Below are 13,992 nucleotides of genomic sequence, written 5' to 3'. Positions count from 1 at the left end.
CGCCGGGGCGGGCCCGCCGCCGGCTGATGCAATGGCGGGAAGGCGGCGGCCACGTGACGCGGCCGGGCTGAGGCCGCGCAGGGCGCCGCCATTTTAGGGGTGCCCGCCCTGTGGGCGCAGTGGGGTCACCCTCAAAAGTGGGGTTTGTTTTCCCCCGTGTGCAACGAGCCAGTAATGACACACGAGAGAGAGAGACATTGAGACACGAGAGAGAGAGACACTGATTCCTGATTTCAGAGCTGCCTGAGCCTGGGTGCTCGGTGGTGTTCCACAAGCCCAGCACGCCCCACTGGACTTTCCGCACCATTATTTACACGCAAATTCTGAGTTAGTGGCTTTGCGAGTGTTACGGTAACTTTTCAGTCCGCTCTTTTAGGATTGATTAGTAATTCCCATACAAATCACACAACCCCAGATGAATTCTGCGCGTGCTCAGGGTAAGGGTCCTTACCCGGGCATGGTCCTTTTGACCTGTAGGTGTGATTTTTAGTATTATAAAGAAGATAGTTCAGGTCTAGGACACATGGACCTTGAGTTTTTTTCCGAGTTAGCAATGTCATCCCTAAAGCTTATTAGTTCCAGAATGTCCTTGAGTAAGGGATGCTGGCTGCTGCCTGCTCCGCTGATTAGCCCTCCTTTCTTGCTGATTAGGCTTGAAAGTATACAAAAATCTAACATCAAAGAACATCCTGACTTGAGATAATCCAGAGACACATTCCACATTTTGCAACAATGACGGTGCGGTGCCGGACCACGAGCTTTGGCCACCCAGCACAGCCCCACTCCCTGCCTGAAGCCTTGGCTGTTCTCATGGAGAGAGCATCTCTTCCTCAGTGGATCCTTTCTGCCCCTGGGCTGTGATTCCCGAGCCATCAGCACGCCTGTGCTGCTGTCCTTGGCCACCATCGGTCAGCCCTTTCCAAAGGTCACTTGGTGCTTGCCTCCCCTGCTCAGCGCTGGCCCGCAGCCATTCCCACCATTCCTGGTCCTGCAGCCCTCTTCGCTTGTTTCTGTTGTCTCCTTCCCGAGGAGCCTGGAAGGAAAAGAGGAAACTCCAGTCTAATTGGTGCCTAATGGGAGCTCTGCTCCGGATGCTGCTGGCAGATAGCAGCAGGAGCAGGCAAGTCTGTGCAGTGCAATTGCTTGCACAGGTGATTACACCCTCAAGAACATCTGCTACAGCAGGTCCGACTCCAACACCACCCAAATCCACACCCAGCACGCTTACTTCTCATGGGGGCCATAGCCCTCCACGCTCTGTGTCACCTGAAACCTCATCATCCAAACCTGGGGCCCCTTCACTACCTTTCGTGTATTTCTTTGGTGATCACCAAATGTGGAAGCACTCAATATCCCAGGGAATAGGCAGTTCTGTCCCCTCTGCCAGGCTGAGCAACAGATATGTCCCACTGGGCACGTCCAGATGGGATGGACCCATCCCCACAACTTTCCTCTTCTTGTTCCCTTTCCCTCCTTACATTCGGGTTGCCCCAATTCTTCTCTTTCAACTGAGGCTCTTTACATGGCAGCTCTTTGCTTCTTTTAGCACTTCTGCATCCTAGAAATCCATGCCCCTAGGCTGGTTTGGGCTGCAGGAGCCTTGGCTTTACAGGCACCTCTTGGGCTGATAGGCATCCAGCATTCTCCTCCAGCAAGGAGGAAGGTGATGGCCATGAGGTTGGAGTCCCAGCAGCAGGTGGTTGGGTCAGCAGGAAGCTGGGGGTCCTTCCCTGCTGGCTCCTGGGTGGGGTGCTCAGGGGGAAAGTGTTGAAAATTCCCTCCCTAGGCTGAACTTTGGATTAGTATACCAGGGTTCAACCATCCCAAACTCACTCCCCAAACTGGGAGATTGCCGGCCACAGTCACATTTGAACCTGTTTCCCTCTTCCTGGTGGTGACCTACCAAACCTGTGGAAGAGATGGACCCTTCTGCTGTTGCAGAGACTCTGGGAGCTGGGGCTTTAGAGGGGTGAAGTGGTGGGAGTCTGGGTAATGCAGGAGACACGCAGCCCCGCGTGCCAAAACGTCAGAGACCTCTTGATCCTCCTGGGACCCTGGCTCTGTTTGGGGCAGGCGAGGGGCCAGGGCTGGTGCTGGCACTGTCCCCGTCCCCCGTGGGCACCCGGAGCCACACCCTGGGCTGTGCCTGGCTCCTCTTCATGCCGAGCAGGCGGCAATCCTGCCATGTGTCACCGCCCGGCGCGGAGGCTGCGGGGATGGCTGCGCTGGCTCGGAGCGTCCTGGTGACGGGGTCCAACCGGGGCATCGGGCTGGAGCTCGTGCGGCAGCTCGCCGCCAGCCCCCGGCCCCCCCAGCACATCTTTGCCACCTGCCGCGACCCCGAGGGTCCGAGAGGGAAGGTCAGTCTGGGCACAGGGCACGGGGATGGTCCTGAGCCAGGTGGGCAGAGGGAATCCACGGTCCCCACAGCCCTGGCAGCTCCCCGCTGGCTCTGGACCTGGCTGGGTCGCCCAGCAGTGGGGGCAGGAGTGCTCTGGGGGGTTTCATAACCCCCAAGTACCCTGGATAAGGCAGTGCCTGATGTAGCCGGGTAGGATGAGGCTGGAGAGGCAGACATATCTTCAACACTCACTCCTGGCTGTGCCAATGGCCAGACAATCCCTTCTCCATGCTGGGATCACTCAGGATGGGGGGCAGTGCCTAAGCCCAGCAGCACCATTCTCCTGCTGGCTGTGGGGATGCTGCCCTGCCCCATCCACTGGGAATGGCCCCACACTCTTTCCCCAAAGAAAGCAAAGCCACCCTGGCTCGGTGACCTGGGAGCAGGGGTGGGACACCTGGCTGTGCTGCCAGTCACTTCTAACCTCCTGCCTGCTCCATCATTTTTCCAGGCCCTGAAAGAATTAGCTGCCCAGCACGCCAGCATCAAACTGGTCCAGCTAGGTATGGAGCAATCTTTCTCCTTTCATCCAGCGTTGCTTCCAGTTCTCTACTGGCTTCGGGGATGGGACAGGGGCAGCTTGGCCAGGAAGCTCTAGCCCTGCCAGGTGGGGAGGGATCCATGGGGAGGGATCCATTCAAGTCAAGTGAAGCTGCCCTCTGGTTGGGGCAGTCAAACTGGATTCAGAGGAGGCAGAGGTGGGTCCGGACACCTCAGCTGAGCAAGTTTCATGGGAAAGGCATCTCGTCCCAAAGATGCTAAATACAGTGGCCAAGTTTTGGGCTGGGACACACGGGTCACAAAGCAAAGGAAGGCAGGGCACAGCAAGCAAACCTACTGGATGGTTCCTAAGTAGGAGAGTTGGTTTGGGATCTGCTTGGAAGTGGCCACAATCAGCATTTCTTTCACTGCAGGTAAAAAGGGAGGAAAAAAATAGGCTAAGAGGCTGCATATGGGAAATCTGGCCTTGTGGTGGTATTGGTATCCCAGGCTGATGCTTAGACCCATAAGCATGCTCCAGTTTGGGATGTCCACATCCTAGGCTGGGGAGATGTCCTCTTGTCTCTTCTGTGCTCCCGTGGAAGTGGCCTTTGTCAGCGGCCTTGGGAGCAGCAGGAGAAGGTGGCAAATGGACCTGGACAGGACAGGGACTTGGGGAGAAAAGGGAGACCAGAGTGGTGTTTGGAGTTGGCAAAGTCAGGAAGGAAGCTTCCAGGGTGCTGGACAGGGTTGGGGGCTCACAGGGTAGGACAGTGTTGGAGTGAAGCCTGGGGAGATAGGGAGCACCAGGCTGAGGAATGTGATCTCCTGTGGATGTGTTTCGAGGAGGCAGAGATCTCCTGTGTTCTCCTGTGTCTGAGAGAGTGGAGGCTGCTCACAGCTGCTCCTTTTATTAATGAAGAGTTGGTTAAAAAAACCATCCAAATCCAAAAGAAGTGTTTTGGGAAAGCGCTTGCACCAGAATAACCATCGCTGTAATAAGAGAGGTGGGGAGCAGCCAGAGCTTCTAAATATTTCTGAGTATTTCACTGTAGCCAGTGATAAGAAAATTGAATAAAGGCCATGCAGACTGTATAAGTATCTACCTACCTACAAACCTATTTATTTGTCTGAAAACACCTGAAAAGTGCAGGTTTTCAAAGTTCAGGGTTTTTAGCATTTCTTAGCAAATAAGACATTCCTGAAGTCAGGCTCTTACTACAAAGAGGCGGCAAATCTCTCTCTCACTATTAAGTAGATTATTAAAGTAAAACACCTTCTCTGTAATAAAAAATAAATGAGCTGTGAGCCCCAACTGGCAGTACGTGATGGGAAGTAAGCTCACTAAAGCATGGCCAACATAAAAAGGGACATCTCAAAGGACTGACCACTACATAAACAACCTCTACTAAAAGACATACGCCCAAACCCCAGACTATCAATTAAGTCCAAAAATAAGCTAAAAACCCATGAAGAATCAACAGGAACAAAGTATTTTTTTAAAAGAGAAGCTGCTTCAGGCTGTCTTGCTCCATCTTAAGGAAAGGTTGTCTCCAAAGCAATATGGACTTTTCAGAAAGGAGTTAAAAAGTAACTCCAAAATGTGTAAGATCTGTCACTTCTTTTTATTCTCTCTCCTTCTTTCTCATCCTTATCTCATTTCCTCTCAGGAGACAAAAGTTTGTTCCTTAAGCAAATTTGGTGGCTTAGAACTAGAAACGTGCTGGTCCCACACGTTGACCCCTCGGAGCAATGACTCAGCTAAATCCAAACAGAGCAGTTAATCATTCACCAAGTGACCAAAAGATCCCTCATGTGTGGAGGAGAGCCTTGAACTTCATCCGATCGTTATCCAAAGAGAAGTCATTCCAAAGCTCTCTGTGATATGTCCTGCAGCTGGTCGTGCCCTCTCGAATCCCAAGGCTCCAGCCCCTCACATTCCCCTCAGATGTTTTCAGGACACCTCTACAAAGGTGTGTGCTGCACAAGGCAAGGTGGACACGAGTCCCATGCCACTCACGTACCTGCTTATCACCATAAAGACACCAGGCTAGTTAAAAATGCCGGGAAAAAGGGTGGTTCTGCTGCTCGTCAGTGCATTAAATACTCCAAGAAGGGAGTCTTCAGGCTTGGAAAGCTCTGCTAAGTCACTCTTGTCTAAGCATGAGAACAGAAACACAGCTCAGGGGCCAAAGTGTTGCAAAAAGGAGGAATCAAGCCCTGCGGTCGCCCCCTCCCAGCAGGCTCATCAGATTGGCATCTGCAAAAAAAGGGCACAGAAATGTGCAAGGGGAGCAAGGGCACACTCCAACATGCCCATATGCTTGAATATTCATGGTTCTTAGGGGATCAGTTGAGGTATTAAAAGGCAATATACAAAGTTTAATGTTGGCCTAACCCGCCCATTGCAGATCCTGAAGGTGTTTAGGTGACCCTTTTAAACAAACAACAGCCACTTCAGTGGGTGAGCACCCGGTAGGGGACACGAATCCCAACAAGCAACCCCAAAAGCTGAACACAAAGTTAAAAAAAATACCATTTTTATTGCCTTGGCCAAAAAATCCTGCAATGAAAGCATGGCAGAATCTCAAAACCAGACCAGTATTTAAGCAAAGAGGAAAGCACTGGGGATGCTTATCCCTGTTAGCCCAGTTTCATTTGTTTCTGGTTGCTTGAGAGGGGTTGTCCCCACAACTTGGTCAGTAGGGATGGGGAAGTTCAGACTCAGAGCCTGCAACCAAATACTGCAGGTTACATCCCAAATCTTTTATTACTTGTACTCACCTTAGCTCATCTGTGAGCTCCAAATCCTTGTGAGTAACAACAGGAAGCAAATAAAAATCTGAACAGAAGAAAAAGGATAGGAAAAAAGAAGGATTTTTGCATACCAATGGCTGCAAAACTATGGGAAGTTGCTCTGTGGAAGATCAATTTAAGCACAAATTGTTTAAAAAGGCAAAGGTAACTCAAAATGGTTGGTCAGAGTGGTATAAAACAGAAAGGATTTTCATCCAATCTAATAATCCCCTCTATGTTAACAGCTGCTGTGAAGTACAGAAGGGCTTGAAGAGCATAGTTTGGTTGTTTCCCCAAAGATGGTGTCTGTCCTTAAAATGTGCCCATCTGTGGTGGCTTCCAGTAGAAATAAATTTGGGAGTCTCAGTGTGAAAGGACCAAGCATCCCTTCTGCAATCATAAATTCCTTGAGTACAGAAAGCAAATACAGCAAGTTTTTCCTACCAGTAGCCCCCATACAGCCATAATGGGTTGAATTGAGGTTTAATTTTTCTGAGGCTGCGAAACCAAGAGGTGAGAACAAGCTGCTGATCATTTCAATGTGCTTAATAACCTGACCTGCTAAACCTGCTGTGTCCTTTCTGGATAATGCTGGTTTAGAGAGAGCCATTCCAGCCACAGCACAATCTCCACTGGGTGCTGTGTGACCTGCAGGAGCTCTGCTCCGCTTTGCTTTTTGCCCTGGCAGACACGGTGAACCTGCCCAGCATCCGAGGGGCCGTGGGGGCTGTGGGGTCTCATCTGAAGGACCAGGGCTTGAACCTGCTCATCAACAACGCAGGTGTCAGCTCACACGCCACGCTGCGCTCCCTGGATGCCCAGGAGATGCTCGCCGTGTTTGCCTCCAACGTGGTTGGGCCACTGCAGGTTACCAAGGTACACGTGGACCTTTTGGCTTTCTCCTGCTTAGGGGGATGTTCCCTGACGGGAATAAGGCCACTTCCATGGGTCTCCCCTGCCCACCCAGGGGAGCTCAGCAGCGCAGCCCAGCCCCAACATCTCCCTCGCTTTGTTCCTCCCCAGCTGGAGCTCCTGCCCGCCCCAGGCTGGCTGTGCCAGCTCCCTCCTTCCCTGGGGAGGGGGAAAGGCTGGAGCCTGGCTGCTCCTTGGGGTATCCTCCCCATCCCCTGCCCTTCTGCCGGGGGTGTCTGTCCAGCTGCTCATCTGTGGCGTGCAACAGAGCCCTCCAGGGCAGTCCTTGAACTGGGGGCTTGTCAGGCCTGAACAGAGCGTCGGTTTCTTTGCCTTAGGAATTCCTGCCGCTCCTGGAGCAGGCGGCGAAGGGCGCAGGGAAGGAAGGGCTGAGCTGTAGCAGGGCCGCGGCCATCAACATCTCCACCAAACTGGCATCCCTCGGGCTGTGCCTCGGGCTGCCAGAGGCCCCCATGTACCCGTACCGTGCCAGCAAGGTGAGGTGCCAGGGGAGGTGCTGGGGACGCTCTGCCGTGCACGGTGCCCGTGGAGGGGGAAAGGCCATGGGGGGACCCCCTGCCCTGCTCACCCACCCCCTGCCTGGTTCTGCCAGAGACCGGGACAGCAGCACCCGGGACGGAGCCTTCCAGGCAGGTCGTGCTGATGCTTTACCCAGGGGCCAAGTCCCATTTCCCACCTCCACAGCCATTTTCTGCCTGGGAAATGAGCCCCCTCCTGCCCACCCACACCCTGGGTCGTGCTGGCAGGGCTGTGCCTCTTCCAGGCTGCCCAGAACATGGTGACAAGGTGCTTGGCTGCGGAGCTCCAGGACAAGGGGATCTTGTGTGTGGCCATCCATCCTGGCTGGGTGAAGACTGACATGGGGACGGAGAAGGTACTGGGCTGTACAGGGGAGGGACAGCAGAACCCTCACTGTACCCCCATGTCTTGGGGCGGGCAGGGCCACTTGGGAGATGCTGTGTGGGCTGCCAGGACCATCTCCTGGGTCGGAGCAAGCAGGGAGCAGGCAGCAAGCAACACAGCCAGCCCTGTCTCCCCTCCTCCCAGCCTGGAGAACAGAGGGGTGGCAGTAAGGAAAAATATCCCCATGAGCACTGTGGGGGCTGCTCCCAGGCTGCACACCCTCTCCTCTGCCCAAGAGCTGCTCTCTGTGCTGATCACAGCCCGTGGCAGTGACGCTGTGCCTTGTCCCCTCCTGCAGGCACCGCTGACAGTGGAGCAGAGCGTGCGGGGCATCCTGACCGTGCTGGGCAGCCTCTCGCAGGACGCCTCCGGAGCCTTCCTCGACTGGGAAGGAAACCGCCTGCCCTGGTGATGGACAGATGGATGGTGCCTCTTGCCCACGCCACAGCCTCCAGCTTGCCAGCTCACCCCTCTGAGTGGTCACCCTCCTTGCCCTCAGTCCACCTTGGGCTGTCAGGGAGAGGGGAAGGGATTGGGAAGCAGGTTCTCTCCCCTTCCCCATCCTCTGCATGACCCTGTAGTCTCTCTGTACCCCCCACCTCTGTAAAGTCTGTGAGCTGATGTCTCTCTGCTCTGTCTCCACACACCCAGCCTCAAACTCCCCACCCGAGCCCGGCACACGCTCGCTGTGCACTTCCCAAGTGCTGTGTGTCTGTCTGTCCCACCTGTGACCAGGCATACCCCAGCTGAGGGGAGAGGGCAGCTGATCCCTGTGACCCCCAGGCCCTTGGGCAGCCCAGGCTGAGCACAGCCCTGGGGTGCCCTGCAGCTGGAGAGGGGGAAAGCCAACCCTGCAGGGGTTCAGAAGACCTTTCAACTCCATGGAAGGGCCTCTGCCCTGGCTCCTCCAGTGCCTCCTGGAGGAGAGGTCTCCAGAGGGTTGTTACAGTGCCATGGGACCTGCACGTTGTCACTCATGGGGGTGCAACGACAGCCATGGATCCGGTGGCAGCTGTGGGATTGAGGAGTGGGGCAACCAGGAAGGGGCCACCCCATGAGCTGGCAATGCACAGCAGAGCTGAGGGCTCTTGACAGGGGTTTATTGAGGATGTGGGGCAGATGGTAGCAGCAGCAAAGGGTCCCGCTGCCAGGATCCTGAACTGGTGTCTCACCAGGGTATGACGTTCCCTTCCCAGTCCAGGAAGGTGCCGGTGTCCTTCTCGGAGAGGGAGGAGAGCACCTTCAGCATCCCTTTCACGCTGTCATCCACTGTCACGGGGGGCTGTGGGGCAAAGGGGGAGAGGCAGCCTGTGCCCAAGGCCTGGCTGAGGGCCCTGGAGCAGCTGGAGCCAGGGGAAGGAGCCACTCCAAGGCAAGGGGAAAACCGACAACCCCAGGCAGAGGGGCTGAGCAGGGAACTGAGGGGATGGGGGCACCCAGCACCCGGGACCAGGACAGGGAGAGCTGTCCTGCCAGAGATCAGGTAGAATGGGAAGTCGTGTGCAGGGAATCATGGCAGTAACTTCCACCCATGGAAAGTCAGCACATGGGCTCTGACGGAGCCACCATGGTGGAATTCCTACCGTGTGTCCAGCAGAGCTGCCCATGTCAGTTTGCACCCAGCCAGGGTGGAGAGCGACGCAGAGGATGCCGTGCTCCTTGTATGCCAGGGACTGGCACTTGCTCAGCATGTTCAGAGCAGCCTGTGGGGAGACAGGGCAGGGATGGTGGTGGGAGGGGAAGGGAAGGGGAGCTGCAAAGGGACCTGTGGCTGTGGCAGGGCAGGGGAAGCAAATCTATTCCCGGCACGGTGTGACAGTACCTTGCTGCAGCGGTACGAGGTAACTTGCATCAGTTCCCAACCATAGGGACAACCGATGGAGCCACCAATGCTGGACATGTTGACAATGGCTGCCTTGCTGCAGCTCAGCCCTGTGTCCGGGCTCCCCTGCGCAGCCTTCTTCAGCAAGGGCAGGAACGCCTACGAGGAGGAAGAGGAGACAGGAGAGACATGGATGTGGCCCAGGGGAGAGGACCAGCTCCTTCCACAGTGGGCAGCACTGGCACCAGCATCAGAACATTCTCCCTTCTCTCCCCACTGCCCCAGCCTGCCAGGCTCCAGCTCCTGAGCTCCAGCCCATGGCTCCACAAGCTTCTCATCAACTGAGAGCCCATCAGGCTCCAGAGTGGAAGCAGGACCCCCTCCCACCAGCCCTTCACGCTCCCCCAGGACAGCCCAGCGTGGGTGAGGGTCTCACCTGGCCCATCAGCAGAGGCCCAACCGTGTTGGTGGTGTAAATCTCAGTCATGTCCTCCGGTGTCTCATTTTCAAGCATGGTTATCTTGGCAATTCCAGCATTGTTGATGAGAAGGTTCAGCCCAGAGCCCCCCACGTGCTCCCTGACGCTGGTTGCAGCCGCCTTGATGCTGGCGGGGTTGGCAACTTCTGCAGAGCCGATACAGGGAAGGTCAGTGTCCCTGTGGTGGCTTGGGGTTACCTGTTTTCCCCCAGGGACATGCTTCAGGGCTGGTCATGGGCGGGAGCGTTGGCAGTGCCTGATGGCCCCACAAGCACCAGCCCATTGGCACGGCTCCCTCCCAGCACAGGGATTGCCCGGGTGTGCCCAACGCTTGGGCACTCGCCAGAGGACCTGGGGCAAAGGTTCTCCACCTCGGGGCACCTACCGAGTGGGACTATGACCAGGTTGGGGTGCTTGGAAGCCAAATTCTGTAACTCCTGCAAGAGAGGGCACTGTGTGGGCACAGAGAGGCAGGAGGGGCTGCAGAGGGACTCAGCTTTTCTCGGACAAAGCCCGTGTCGTTCTGGCTCCATCCCTGCACTGCTTTGTGCCCAACACCCTGATCCAGCTGCCCTGCTCCCATCACATGGGGCTCTGTGCCTCCTGCACGTGCCATGTGCCACTGTTCCCTTCAAACATCCCATGCACAGCTGCTCCCACGGTGTCCCAGCCCAGCTGCCCTGTGCTGTGGGTGCCCAGCCGCAGCTCCAGCCCCTCACAAACCCCCTCCCTGCTCCAGTCTCCACCATGGCACCGAGTGCTCCCGTCCCCCAGCACAGCCACTGCCTCCCAGCCTGGCCTCACCTGTGCTCGCTGTCCCTTGGGGTCCCGACAGCCCGCAAAGACCCACTGGGGTGGGTTTGGCATCTTCAGGAAGTGCTGGACGAGCCCCAGGCCGATGCCCCTGTTGGCCCCAGTCACCAGAAGGGAGCGGACACGGAGCCCTGCCATGGTGCTCTGTCCTTGGCTGCACTGCTCTCACCCGGACTCTGCGGGTGCCTTTTGCTACTTGGTTATCTCACATGTTCCCATGAGGACTTGCACCAGCCCGTGGCTTTCAGAAATTCTCTGCCTGAACCTCAATCTCTTGGCTGTGGTCCATACCCATGATCCACTTTTCCTGGTGGCTGAGGAATGACGCAAAGGGAGCCAAGTGTCCTGCCCAGGCAGGGAATGCCCTGGGCTAGATATCTGGAGTGCTGCTTTCTGTACCTTCCCTGCTCCTCCAAACCTGAGCTGCTCAGTTTTCTGTCCCTGCACTGAGATGCTCTCTCCCACCACCACCCTCCCTCTTGGGATCCCAGCCTCTGTCCCTCCCCTTGCCCAAGGTCAGGCAGGCAAGGCTGGATTTCCTGACCCTGCACAGCACAGTTTGTTGGCCTTAATTTGTGCAGTGCCAAAGCCAGCGTTGGGAATGGAGCAGTCAGGACAGGCAAGTGTCCCTTTACCATAACAACAGGCTGAGAAACCTAAAAACCCCCCAGGGCAACCCAAACCTCCCCTGCAGGGAGGGACAGAGCATCTGATGGATGATGGCTGGATTGGACTTAGTGGTCTTTTCCAACCTAAATGATTCCCTGATTCTATGATCCCATGGCCTCCCCAGCTGGTTCCTGCTGCAGCATCACCCAAACTGCGCAGACAGTTTGCAACAGAGGAATATGTATATTTAAGATAGTTCGGAGATGTTGTGTAGGTCATTTAAGATTATCAATAACCACAGATCCAGGAGCTGGTAGGGCAGGACTGGGGGGGGTAAGCTGGGGGAGTCTCTCCTGCTCCAGCTGAAGATGCTGCTACGAGGACCTTTGCAACTAGACAATGACCACCCGTCGTGTTCAGATCTGATCCTCCACCCGTGTGCTGCCTCACGCAACCATCCCAATAAATTAGCCTTTGTCTGCAAGAGCAAATCCTGCTCCCTACTCTTCTGTGTGTGTGGTAGGTTGACCCTGGCTGGATGCCAGGCATCCACCAAAGCCGCACTATCACTCCCCTCCACAACTGGACAGGGGAGAGAAAAAATATAACAAAGGTTCATGAGTTGAGATAAGGGGCGGGAGAGATCACTCACTGAACACCATCGCGGGCAAGACAGACTCGAATTGGGGATATTAACTGAATTTATTACTAACAAAATCAGAGCAGGATAAGGGGATGTAAAATAAATCTTAAAAACACCTTCCCCCCACCCCGCCCTCCTTCCCAGCTCTACCTCCTCCCCTCCAGCGGCACAGGGAGACGGAATGGGGGCTACGGTCTGGCCATCACACGTTCCTGATGCTGCTCAGGGAGAAGGGTCCTTCCCTTGCTCCAGCATGGGGTCCCTCCCATGGGAGACAGTCCTCCATGAACTTCCCCAACGTGAGTCCATCCCACAGTTCTCCACGAACTGCTGTGACATGGGTCACTCTTCCACAGGGTGCAGTCCTTCAGGCACTGGCTGCTCCAACGTGGGTCCCCCCACTGGGTCACAAGTCCAGGAAACCTGCTCCAGCACAGGCTCCTCTCTCCATGGGTCTGCAGGTCCCTGCCAGGATCCTGCTCCAGCATGGGTTTCCCTCAGGTTCACAAACCCCTTTTGAGCATCCACCTACTCTGGCGTGGGCTCCTCCACGGGCTGCAGGGGGGTCTCTGCACCCCCACTGACCTCCGTGGGCTGCAGGGGCAGAGCTGCCCCACCATGGTCTGCACCACGGGCTGCAGAGGAATCTCCACTGTGGCGCCTGGAGCACCTCCTCCCCCTCCTTCTGCACTGACCTTGGTGTCTGCACTGTTGTTCCTCTCGCACATTCTCACCCTGCTCTCCTCTGGCTGCAATTACACCTCTGCAGTAACACTGGGTTTTTTCTTCTTAAATATGTTGTCCCAGAGGCGTCACTATCATTCCTGATTGGCCCAGCCAGCACCTTCTCACAGAAGCCACCCCTGTAGCCTCCCCGCTGCCAAAACCTGTCCATGCAAACCCGACACAGTGTGGCACTAATGACACAGTGTGGCACTAATCCGTCCTGTTGTGCCATTTCACCCCACTCACACCAACCCATTGATGCAGCCCCAGCCTCTGGCACGGGGAGGAAAAGGCACCAACCACATCGAGCCACAACTGAACTGGGCTAGAGGAAGAATCTGCCACCCCTTCAGCCCAAACATTTCCCAGTTTGCTTGGCAGATTTTATCAGGTAAGGGGCTTTAATGCCTTAAGAGGAGGTAAAGGATGTGCAAGCCTGTTGTGGAAGGATGCTTCTTACCCTGGGCAAGACCCTGCAACTGCTTGGAGCTATTGGAGCCAAAATTGAAGGAAAGAGCATGAAAACAAGGCATGGTTCCAGGGATGGTTTGGCATTACATGTGAACCACTGAATGGGAAATGGTACTAGAAAGTCGGTGAGAAAACGGGTGATCCTGGAATGGTTTGCCTTGGAAGGGACCTTAAAGCTCACCCTGTTCCACCCCCCCTGCCAGAGGCAGGGACACCTTCCACTAGCCCAGGTTGCTCCAAGCTCCGTCCAACCTGGCCTTGAACACTTCCAGGGATGGGGCAGCCACAGCTTCTCTGGACAACCTGTGCCAGGGCCTCACCTCCCTCACAGGGAAGGATTTCTTCCTAATATCCAACCTAACCCTGCCCTCTGGCAGTTTCACGACATTCCCCCTCGTCCTGTCACTCCATGCCCTTGCCCAAAGTCCCTCTCCAGCTCTCTTGCGGGCCTTTCAGGGGCTGGAAGGTGCTCCACGGTATCCCTGGATCCTTCTCTTCTACAGGGGCACGTGAACGCCGCGGAAAAGCGCCGGGGATGAGGGTGGGGAAGGGGATGGGGAAGGGCCGGAGCTGGGATGGCTCCTGCGGCCGCCCCGCCCCGGATCCGCCCCGGGCCCGTTTCCCGTTCCGGGGTCGCGGCCATGGCGGCGGCGGCGGCGGCCGCTGCTCCCGGCGGGGACACGGAGCGGGACCGGCGGGACCAGCCGGGGCTGGAGGCGGCCGAGCGGTGAGGGGGCACCGGGGCACCGGGGCACCGGGGCGGGGGGCAGCCCTGCCTGTCCCCAGCCCTGCCTGTCCCAGCCCCTGCCTGGCTGGCTCCTGTCTGTCCCCACTCCTGCCTGTCCCCAACCCCGACCTGTCCCAACCCTGCTGGTCCCATCCCTACTGTCCCCAGCCGCTGCCTGTCTGGCTCCTGC

The 13,992-nt window shown here is 56.3% G+C and overlaps 3 protein-coding genes and 1 long non-coding RNA gene across 7 annotated transcripts in view; 2 read left to right on the top strand and 2 right to left on the bottom strand.

The window, feature by feature from the left end:
* Positions 1-193: 193 nt before the first annotated feature.
* Positions 194-6,462, bottom strand: LOC113974842. Its single transcript, XR_003536656.1, has 3 exons — positions 5,666-6,462; positions 3,240-3,309; positions 194-1,033 (listed from the first exon to the last, which is right to left on the bottom strand). It is a non-coding gene; the product is annotated as an uncharacterized LOC113974842 (long non-coding RNA).
* Positions 2,169-8,486, top strand: LOC113974841 (C-factor-like). The gene is made up of 6 exons (XM_027698363.1): positions 2,169-2,360; positions 2,853-2,904; positions 6,366-6,553; positions 6,928-7,086; positions 7,374-7,484; positions 7,812-8,486. The coding sequence occupies exons 1-6, from the start codon at positions 2,217-2,219 to the stop codon at positions 7,923-7,925; spliced, it is 768 nt and encodes a 255-aa protein (XP_027554164.1). The 5' UTR covers positions 2,169-2,216; the 3' UTR covers positions 7,926-8,486.
* A 106-nt stretch (positions 8,487-8,592) lies between these two features.
* On the bottom strand, positions 8,593-10,905 carry LOC113974839 (C-factor-like). Its single transcript, XM_027698361.1, has 6 exons — positions 10,618-10,905; positions 10,199-10,250; positions 9,772-9,959; positions 9,336-9,494; positions 9,097-9,216; positions 8,593-8,795 (listed from the first exon to the last, which is right to left on the bottom strand). The coding sequence occupies exons 1-6, from the start codon at positions 10,762-10,764 to the stop codon at positions 8,682-8,684; spliced, it is 780 nt and encodes a 259-aa protein (XP_027554162.1). The 5' UTR covers positions 10,765-10,905; the 3' UTR covers positions 8,593-8,681.
* Positions 10,906-13,713: 2,808 nt separating this feature from the next.
* Positions 13,714-13,992, top strand: part of LOC113974837 (protein rpi-1-like) — a 9,118-nt gene continuing 8,839 nt past the window's right edge. For all 4 annotated transcript variants that reach the window (XM_027698359.1, XM_027698357.1, XM_027698358.1 and 1 more), the window contains exon 1: positions 13,714-13,802. In XM_027698359.1, coding sequence (XP_027554160.1) covers positions 13,717-13,802 — 86 coding nt within the window. In that variant the 5' untranslated portion in view covers positions 13,714-13,716. The remainder of the gene's footprint in view (positions 13,803-13,992) is intronic.

Source organism: Neopelma chrysocephalum, unplaced genomic scaffold (genome assembly GCF_003984885.1).
Source record: "Neopelma chrysocephalum unplaced genomic scaffold, ASM398488v2 Primary Assembly neopelma1_125, whole genome shotgun sequence".
Taxonomy (NCBI): domain Eukaryota; kingdom Metazoa; phylum Chordata; class Aves; order Passeriformes; family Pipridae; genus Neopelma; species Neopelma chrysocephalum.
This window is presented reverse-complemented; position numbering and strand designations above follow the sequence as displayed.